This window comes from Chiloscyllium plagiosum, chromosome 27, assembly GCF_004010195.1.
Source record: "Chiloscyllium plagiosum isolate BGI_BamShark_2017 chromosome 27, ASM401019v2, whole genome shotgun sequence".
Classification (NCBI taxonomy): domain Eukaryota; kingdom Metazoa; phylum Chordata; class Chondrichthyes; order Orectolobiformes; family Hemiscylliidae; genus Chiloscyllium; species Chiloscyllium plagiosum.
Window position 1 is genome coordinate 46620771 of NC_057736.1, and position 10991 is coordinate 46631761.

The 10991-nt window shown below is 42.0% G+C and overlaps 1 protein-coding gene across 1 annotated transcript in view; it reads left to right on the forward strand.

Moving 5' to 3' along the window:
* The window catches only part of LOC122563395 (collagen alpha-2(IX) chain-like), a 123937-nt gene that overhangs the window by 5967 nt on the left and 106979 nt on the right, over positions 1-10991 (forward strand). The window contains exon 5 of the mRNA XM_043717134.1: positions 5504-5557. Within this exon, the coding sequence (XP_043573069.1) occupies positions 5504-5557 (54 nt within the window). The remainder of the gene's footprint in view (positions 1-5503; positions 5558-10991) is intronic.

Genomic DNA, 10991 nt, shown 5'->3' on the forward strand with positions numbered 1-10991 from the left:
CATTCTGAAGTCATGCTGGCAACTTTCTAAAGTTTTAGTTGGCCTATCAGATGAAATAATTGGTTCAAAGTCAGTCCTTTCTGTGTACCTGGATTGGCAGTGAAGGATCAAATAGTGGATTTTGGTAATTCAGAGTTACAGTGGACTTCCAGTTTCAGGAATCTGTTTTCTATTTTCTCGTCATGGAACAGTAATTGAATGTCACCCTAAATCTCATCCCAAACACTTCTAAGATAACTGCTGTTAGTGGAACTGAAGGAGCCATGTTTTGCATAGCTGAGTGCAATCAGATTTAAATATCGAAGAACTTTCAATCTGTAATATCAACTTCTCAGTTTAAGAAGCAAACAGTTCCTCTGGGATTTGGAAACATTGCCAAGTAGCAAAGTCCCTTCTCCTGCAGGAACTTGTTAAATTCCTTGTCCTCCCCAACAACATTTAACTTGTTAAGAACAGGGTTTATTGATTAGTTCAAGACCTTGGTGTTGGGCACGTGGTTTTGAGGACAGTCGGAACACTGTGTTTTTGGTTCAAGTCTAGGACTATAAATTATAAGATGGGAATAAATTATAAGATGGGAAGTGAAAAATTAATTCTGAAAAAGCTGTCTTCAGAGTTCATGATGAAGCTCATGATGTAGGGAGTAGCAAATTAACATAGATAGAAGCGTATCTGGCTAACAGGAACAGGGATGGTAAAATGTATTGAGTGGTTTGCCAATTTGTAGAAATGACTTGGATGAGGGGAAAGGGAGTATGGTTGCCAAGTTTGCTGATGACAGTAAGATGAGAAAGTTGAGTTGTGAAGAGGATGTAAGGATGCTGCAAAAAGGTACAGACTGGTTCAGTGAGTGGGCAAGGATGTGGCAAGTGAACAATAAAGTGTGAAACTTCTTTTTTTTAAGATTAGATACTTACAGTATAGAAACAGGCCCGATGGCCCAACAAGTCGACACTGACCCTCCAAAGAGCAATCCACCTAAACCCATCCCACTACCCTATATTTCCCTCTGACTAATGCACCTAACACTATAGGCAATTTAGAATGGCCAATTCACCTGGCCCGCACATTTTTGGATTGTGGGAGGAAACCCACACAGACATAAGGAGAATGTGCAAACTCCACACAGACAGTCACCTGAGGCAGGAATCAAACCCAGCTCCCTGGCGCTAACCACTGAGCCACCATGCCACCCACAAATAATGTGCAAACAGTTTGGCAGAAATAATAGAAAAGATACACATTGTCTAAATGGTGAGAGAAGCAAAGGATCTCAGAGTCTCAGGAATCTCAAAAGGTTAGTGTGCAGGTACAGCAAGAAATCAGGAAAGCTAATAAAATGTAAGGGGAACTGCTTACAAAAGTAGAGAGTTTATGCTTCAGTTTTACAGGACATCAGTGAGACTGTATCTGTGTACTGTGCATGATATTGGACACTAATTTAACAAAGGACATAAATACCTTAGAAATAATTCAGAGGAGGTTGACTAGACTCATATATGGTATGGAGAGATTGCCTTATGGGGAAAGGTTGATCAGGCTGGGCTTGAATTTGTTGGAATTTAGAAGAGTAAGATGTGACTTGATCAAAACATATTAGGTCCTGAGGGGTCTTGGCAGAGTAGATGCGGAAAGGATGTTTTATTATGGGATAATCTAGAACTAGGGGTCACTGTTTGTTTAAAGCAGATATTAAGCAAAAAACGTTCTTTCCAAGGGTCGTTAGTCCTTGGAAATCTTTTCTAATATTTTTAAGGCAGAGGCAGATTGATTCTAAACAAGGAGGTGCAAGGTTTTCAAGAGGAGGTGGGAATGTAGATATGAGGTTACAACAGTTCAGCCATGATCTTACTGCATGACAGAGCAGGTTTGAAGGATTAAATGGTCAACTCCTATGGCTAGTTCATGAGTGTTTGCAGCTCTTTGTGTATGCTGTGCATCTCTAGCTGTCTTTGCAAACTCTAATTTCTCCAGTATTACTTAGAATTCAACCTGATGTTGCTATGCTGTTGAGCCTGATATGTTTGAAGTCCAAGTTGCTCCAAATCTTCCAGCAAACTTTTAATTAGATTGATGATACTGAGCTTGTAGTTCATTGTGCTTCCTTTCTTTCTCTTTTTGTCCTTTATTCATTTTTGTTCGCTGAGCAGAGATGTATCCTAAAGACGACTTCATATTCGAGATGGTAGTGTCAAATCTAGATTTATCATGAGCTAGTTGTTCAGTCTTTTTTCCTCTTGAACTGACATTTGCGTTTCCAGAACAGAGAGCTAAGACCTTAGCTCCACTAATTCAGAAGAAAGTGAAGTGTTCCATGCTTCTTTCATATTCAATTCCAAAAGTGTTGCTTGAATATTCTGCTGTGATTTCAGTTGTATCTCTGATGTTTAACTGATTGCATGGGTTTTGACTAGTGCAAAGTGATAATGCTGGTAAATATGCAATTACTTCATTAACATGATGTTTTTCACTGCTGTTCACCATGTCATTAGATTAGATTACATTACAGTATGGAAACAGGCCCTTCGGCCCAACAAGTCCACACCGACCCGCCGAAGCGCAACCCACCCATACCCCTATACCTCACACTACGGGCAATTTAGCATGGCCAATTCACCTGACCTGCACATCTTTGGACTGTGGGAGGAAACCGGAGCACCCAGAGGAAACCCACGCAGACACGGGGAGAACGTGCAAACTCCACACAGTCAGTCGCCTGAGTCGGGAATTGAACCCGGGTCTCTGGCGCTGCGAGGCAGCAGTGCTAACCACTGTGCCACCGTGCCGCCCACCTAAATCATCATGTTAATGATGAATTTCTAATAATCAATCACTTGCCAGAAATTGATTAACTCCAGGGGTTAGTTTATTTAGCACAGTAAAACAGTATAAATTGTGAAGCAGACATTACAGCAAGCTAACTGCACAAATGTGTATGTAGCTTGCAAACTCAGAGCAGACTAACTGCCAGGAAGAGTCGCAACATCTTGTACACGTTGCACATATAATCGATAAAGATGAATTCTCTTCAAGGCCAGTATACGTACAACAGGAAGAACAGAATGACTGACAACTGCCTTGAGAAGATCAGAATAAAAGTGGAAGTCCTAGAGTCATAGAGATGTACAGCATGGAAACAGACCCTTCGGTCCAACCCGTCCATGCCGACCAGATATCCCAACCCAATCTAGTCCCACCTGCCAGCACCCGGCCCATATCCTTCCAAACCCTTCCTATTCATATACCCATCCAAAGTCATTATGATCTTAAATTGTTGAACTCAGTGTTGATTCAGTTAAAGGCAAAATGTGATTAAGTAACTTGATTGTCAATGAAGTAATGGAGAGGCCTGATGAAGGGAATAGAAACAGAGAAGCAGAGAAAATAGCAGCAGGAGTAGGCCATTCATCCCTTTCAGCCTGCTCTGCCACTCTGTATGATTATGGCTAATGATCTAACTCAATATTCTGTTCCCACTTTCTCCCTTTGATGTCTTCAGCTGTAAGATCTAACTCCATCTTGAAAACCTTCAATATTTTGCCCCTAACTGCTTTCTAGGAAATGTTAGTGATGTGACTACATTTACAGAAGCACCGAGGCAGAAGAAATGGGGACAAAGTGGGAAAATACAAAAGGAAGCCCTCTGATGGGGTGCAGAACAGGAGAAACTACATGGCAATGGGATAGTGGAGCAAGAACAAATGGGAGGGTCATAGGTGAAGAAATTTCTCCTCATCTGCATCCTAAATGGCTTACCCTATATTATTAGACTGTGACTTTCTGGTTCTGGACTGCCTGGTCATCGGGAAAGTCCTTTCTCTGTTTGTCCTATTTAGTCCTGTTAGAATTTTATCGGTTTCTATGAGATCCAGTGAGCTTGCTGTGAGCATGGACTTCCGAAAGGTGATTGAAATAGTGCCATGTAACAGGCTTTTCAGCAAAGCTGAAACTCATGGAATCAAAGGACATTAGCAGGATGGATACCATATTGGTTGAGTGACAGGAAATTGTGAATAGTGATTTGTTGGTTTAACAACGGACAAAGCTATGTAGTGTGGTTCTCCAGGGGTCATGGTTTGGACCCCTACATTTCCTGGCATAGATATTAATGACCTGAACTTGGGAGAACAGGAGAGCCTTTCAAAGTTTGTGTGTGGCACAAAACTTGAAAGTAATGCAAATGCTGAGGTAGACAGTGATAGACCCCCAGAGGATACAGGCTTATGGAGTGGACAGATGTAGCAGATGAAATTTAACCAGTTGTGTGAAGTGACACATTTTGGTGAGAAGAATGAGGAGAAGCAACATAAAATAAGGTGTATGGTACTAAAGAAACAGAGGGACCTGTGAGAATATGTGTACAAATGGTTGAAGATGGTAGGACAGATTGAGAGAAGAGTTAATCATGGATATGGAGTCCTAGGCTTCACATGTAGTTACATGGAGTACAAAAGCGAGGAAGTTATGATGAATCTTTTTAAATCACTGGTTTGGTCTCAACTGGAGTATGGAAGCCACTATGCTATAGGAAGGATGTAAATGCATTAGGAAGGTTGAAGAAATATTTGAGAAAATTGTGCTAGGGTGATTCACTTCAGTTGAGGGTAAGATTGGAGAGACTGGGCTGTTCTCCTTGGAGAGATTTAATTGTGGTATTCAAAATCATGAGGGGACTGGACACAATTGATAGGGAGATACTGACCGTATTTGTGAGAACAAGGGGACACAGATTAAAGGTGATAGCAAAAGAAACAGGGGCAAGTTGAGGAAAAGCTATTTTATGCAGCAAGTGGTCAGGATCTGCCTGCACTGTCTGAAAGCGATTGAATAATTATCTGAAGAAGGTAAATTTGCAGGGCTGAGGGAAAAAGTGGAGCATGGGTCTGGTTATATTACTCTTGCAAGGAATTGGCAAAGAGACACTATGGGCCAAATGGCATCTTTCTGCCCTGTGACAGTTCTATGATGCTGACTCTTCTGCCATTTAGACTCCTTCAGACTTGCCTTTTGTTTATTTTCTTACTGCATCATCCCATTTGTCATGTAATTTCTCCCACCTTGCAAACTATCAGAGATCTTACTTTTAATTTCCCACTTCTCCTGCCTCTGTGCTTGTGTGAAGTTTGTTACATCACTAACATTTCCTAATTTTGGTGAATTGTCTTTGACCTCTCCTTACAGGTACTGCCAAACCTCCTGACTGTTTCCAGCATTTTTTGTTTTTATTGGAGAGTTCAGAATGCCATACTGGGAGAAATGGGACAAATGTCTTTCTCTGAGTTTGCATTTGGGGTATTTCTGGAATTTTGCTAGATCTGTGAGTCACACCTAAAACTCATACAGATTTCAGCCCCTTTAACAGGCATTGAAATTGGGACAAAGGACATTAGATGTATTCCATTTCAAATACTATTGATATTGATGTATCCATTGGACTCAAGACATATATTGATTAATTGAAAAGACGTATTTTAATGTCTGTCCTCTTTTGTTTATTACTCAGGGTCTGGAAGGTCCAAAGGGAGAACCAGGGATTCCTGGAAGGCCAGGTCCCAAAGTGAGTAAAATTGTGTTTCAGTTTTCGTGTGACCTGGGTGATGATCTATGACTGACAAACGCACATTGGAAACACTGAGTATGGAGGATAGAGAATACAAGGACAGGCTGCTGCTGTTTCTTGTTGTGAGCTGATGTTTTTGTCCCTCACTGAAGCCAGATGACTTCAGTGTCTTTATTGAGCTTTAGTGAAGACCAAGTCCAGAGTCTAAGATCCAGCATTAAGAAGTGCCACAAATGCTTTACATGAATATCTATATATTATTCTCTCTCATCCATTGCACTGGGGGCTCTTGGAATACTGCTGAAGTGGGTGACCTCTATCCTCCAATATACACCTCTTCGTGAGTCTCAAATAAGTTGTCACTTTAATTGGACAGATTGGGCAGTGATGAGCTTGATACTGTTCAGCATCAAATATGGGAAAAAACCAATTTATGAGGATGACACACAGAATTTGCAGAGAGATATAGGTAGGTTAGGTGAATGGACAGAAACTTGTCACATGGAATATAATGTGGGAAAATGTAAGGTTATGCACTTTGGCGAAAAGAACAGAGTAACTGCCTATTATTTAAATAGAGAAAAGCTGCATAAAGGCACAGAGGAATTTATGAGCCCCAGTGCATGATTCAAAAATAGCCAGCATATAAGTTTTGCAGGTGATTGGAAAGGCAAATGGATGTTGGTCTTTATTTCAAAGCGAGTAAAGCAGGAAGTAGGGAAGTCTTGCTAAAATTAGACAAGGTGCTAGTCAGACCAGAACTGGAACACTGTGAGCAGTTTGTTTCCTTTATTGAGTGAGTGTGAAACCAGCATCAGAGATAGTCTAGAGCAGGTTTAGATTAGATTCCCTACAGTACTGAAACAGGACCTTTGGCCCAGCAAGTCCACACTGACCCTCCGAAAGAGTAACCCACTCAGACCCATTCCGCTACCCTATATTTACCCCTGACTAATGCACCTAACACTACGGGCAATTTAGCATGGCCAATTCACGTGACCTGCACATCTTTGGATTGTGGGAGGAAACTGGAGCACCCGGAGGAAACCCACTCAGACGCAGGGAGAATGTGCAACCTCCACACAGACAGTCACCCAAGGTTGGAATCGAACCCAGGTCCCTGACACCGTGAAACAGCAGTGCTAACCACTGAGCCGCTGTGCCATCCACTACACCACACTTTGGTATGGCAGGACTGTTTAATGAGAAGAGGTTGGATAGGTTGGACCTATTCCATTCCTCATTCCTGAAGAAGGGCTCATGCCCGAAACGTCGATTCTCCTGCTCCTTGGATGCTGCCTGACCTGCGCTTTTCCAGCAACACATTTTTAGCTAGGTTGGACCTGTAGTCATTGGAGTGTAGAAGAATGGAGCAATTTTATTGAAACGTACTCTTTCCCCTTGTGGGAGAGTCCAGGACTTGACAGCATAATCTCAGGGGTCACTAATTTTAGACAGAGATGAGGTGGAGTTTCTCTTGTCTTACAGTCAATGGAAATCCTTACTATCGAGGGCTGTTATATTCATTTATATTCAAGACTGAAGTAGCCACATATTTAGTCAGTAAGGAAATCAAGATTTATGGGGAGGAGGTGGGCAAGTGGAGTTGAGGATTATCAGATCAGCCATAATCCCATTGAATGGCCACCTTCTCCTCCTACATATTGTGATCTTCTGGAATAATAAGGCTGTCTGCTCAACTGAAGTCTTACAGGATAAAACACTGGGACATGTGGAGACTTGATGGGATTGTTCTCTTGTCAGAGAAGGATAACAACAAATTTATGAAGGCTTTGAAAGTGATGCAGGGTTTCTAAGAGATGATTGGAACTGTTTGCAGCAACGGGAGAGATACTAAGGAGAGGTTTAACATGTTGAGAAAAATGCTAGAGAGGATTTGTTAATGCAGGTATTTGGACAGACAGATCAGCTGTGATCAAATTGAATGGCAAAATAGGTTTAAGGCACTGAATTGTATTTTTCTGATCCTTTATACCAGTACTAATCCTGAGAAATGGTAAAACTGGGGAGTGACAGTCCATAGTTGTGGCACCATCAAGCTGCAGGTTAGGGAGTCCAAGAATTGAGAGATTATGCTCTTCTTGTGGGTGCTGTTATTTACAGTGACAATGTTAATATTTAACATTTGGTTTTGCACTGCATCAGTCAAGCCTCCCTTCTGTCCTGGCACTGAGTCCCACGCCAGCATCAGAAAGATCCCCCTCAATGTTGAAATGGGCTTCAGCGTAGGAGTCTGGGCCTGAGCCCATGGTGGGAACAGCAATAATCCTGAACCTCACATGTCGAACAATGTCAGTCGGGTGGAGGAAATATCAATGTCTGTGTTCCACGAGATGAAGTTTGAATGTGAAAAGGGCAGACGTGCACAATGAGGCTGGACAAGATAGTTGAGGTGGTAAATGGTGTGTTAATTCTGAATGTAAATGTTTTTAGACATCTTAACAGATTTACATGTGTGCCAGGAAATGAGTCAGCTAATATTTTATAAAAGGCAGGTCAGTTAATAATAATGTCACAATGTTAAATGAAATGGTTTCATCATGTCAGTGCACCACCCTATCATTTTTGAGTTGTAGAATTCAGCCTAGTGTTGAGTGAAGGTGGAAAGTTCTCTCTTATGGCTGTCAGAATATGGGAATTACATTTGCCAACTCTATCCCTACTGGTTATGAAACTGAGAGCTTCTCTAATCTGACTCCCATTTGAACTCCATTGATAATCTCTTAATCACAAAATGATTCAGATTCATTGTATGACTTCAGTCCCAGACAGACCAATGTATTTCTGACATTCTGCAGGCAATTTTATTTTAAGGAAGGTTGTAATATTCTTATTGTGATCTTGGACTATCTTTCACTGAGTGGAAGAGGGAGTTGTTAAGAGAAAATCTTTCAACACTGCATCAGTAGTGTGCATCGGTCTTGACATCACAGCTGTTTTTGTTGGAATTTTGTGGATTGAGCAAAATTAGTTTTCTTTGTGGCCTGATCCAAAGTAAAACTGAAAGGAAATCTTTGAAGAGAAGAATCACATACTTGTTTTTTATTGCAGGCATATTCCTTTGTTTCTGACTGTCTAAAACTTGTTATTCAGCCTCTTGAGCCTGGTTTGCCATCAGTTTTATTTCTTTGTTTGTGGAATGTGGGCTAGACCAAGATTTATTGCCTATCCCTAATGGCCCGTAGAAGATGGTGACTTTCTGTTTGAAGCTCTGTAGTCTTTGGATTATAGGGACATCCACAATGCAGTTAGGGGAGGGGGAATTCCAGGATCTTGGCTCAGTGAAGGAACAGTGATATTTTCCAAATCCGGATGGCGAGTGGCATTAAGAGGAATTTGCAGATGGTTGTGTTCCCATGTACTTGCTGCCTTTTTCTTTCCGAATGGTAAAGGTTGTCGGTTTGGTGAGTGCTGTCAAAAGAACTTTGGTCAGTTTCTGCAGTGTATCTTGTATATGGTATATTCTGCTGGTTCTGAACATCGTTAGTAAAGGTCGTGAATGTTGAAGGTGAGGGCTAGAGTGCCAGTCAAGCAGGCCATTTTGTCCTGGATGGCGTCAAGCTTCTTGTAATGTTAAAGAGTCATTAGAGATGTACAGCATGGAAACAGACCCTTTGGTCCAACCCATCCATGCAACCAGATATCCCAACCCAATCGAGTCCCACCTCCCAGCACCCGGCCCATATCCCTCCAAACTCTTCCTATTCATATACCCATCCAATAAATGTTGCAATTGTACCAGCCTCCACCACTTCCTCTGGCAGCTCATTCCAGACACGTATCACCCTCTGTGTGAAAAAATTGCCCCTTAGGTCTCTTTGGACTCCCCGACCCCAGGGAAAAGAGTTTGTCTATTTATCCTATCGATGCCCCTCATAATTTTGTAAACCTCTATAAGGTCACCCCTCAGCCTCTGACGCTCCAGGGAAAACAGCCACAGCCTGTTCAGCCTCTCCCTGTAGCTCAAATCCTCCATCCCTGGTAACATCCTTATAAATCTTTTCTGAACCCTTTCATGTTTCACAACATCTTTCCAATAAGAAGGAGACCAGAATTGCACACAATATTCCAACAGTGGCCTAACCAATGACCTGTACAGCTGCAACATGACCTCCCGACTCCTGTACTCAATACTCTTATCAGTAAAGAAAAGCATACCAAACACCTTCACTATCCTATCTACCTGCGACTCCAAGGTCTCTTTGTTCAGCAACACTCTCCAGGACCTTACCATTAAGTGTATAAGTCCTGCTCAGATTTGCAGCATCCCGCATTTATCTGAATTAAACTCCATCTGCCACTTCTCAACCCATTGGCTCATCTGATCAAGATCCTGTTGTAATCTGAGGTAACCCTCTTCGCTGTCCACCACACCCCAAATGTTGGTGTCATCTGCAACCTTACTAACCATAGCTCTTATGCTCGCATCCAAATCATTTATGTAAATGACAAAAAGTAGAGGACCCAACACCAATCCTTGTGGCACTCCACTGGTCACAGGCCTCCAGTCTGAAAAACAACCTTCCACCTCCACCGTCTTCTACCTTTGAGCCAGTTCTGTATCCAAATGGCTAGTTCTCTCTGAATTCCTTGCTAATCAACCTCCCATGGGGAACCTTGTCGAACGCCTTACTGAAGTCCATTTAGATCACATCTACCGCTCTGCCCCCATCAATCCTCTTTGTTACTTCTTCAAAAATCTCAATTAAGTTTGTGAGATTTCCCACGCACAAAGCCACGTTAACTATCCCTAATCAGTCCTTGCCATTCCAAATACATGTACATCCTGTCCCTCAGGATTCCCTCCAACAACATGGCCACCACTGACGTCAGGCTCAGTGGTTTATAGTTCCCTGGCTTGTCCTTACCACCATTCTTAAAAAGTAGTACCACGTTTGCCAACCTCCAGTCTTCCAGCGTGTCACCTGTGACTATTGATAATACAAATATCTCAGCAAGAGGCTCAGTAATCCCTTCTCTAGCTTCCCACAGGGTACACCTGATCAGGTCATGGGCATTTATGCACCTTTGTGTGTTTCAAGACATCCAGCCCTTCCTCCTCTGTAATATTGACATTTTTCAAGGTGTCACCATCTATTTTGCTACTTTCTATATCTTCCATATCCTTTTCCACAGTAAATACTGATGCAAAATACTCATTTGGTATCTCCCCCATTTTCTGGAGCTCCACACAAAGGCCGCCTTGCTGATCTTTGAGGGGCCCTATTTTCTCTCTCTAGTTACCCTTTTGTCCTTAATGTATTTGTAAAAACCCTTTGGATTCTCCTTAATTCTATTTGCCAGAGCTATCTCATGTCCCCTTTTTGCCCTCTTGATTTCCCTCTTAAATATACTCCTACTTCCTTTATACTCTTCTAAGGATTCACTCGATCTGTCCTGTCTATACCTG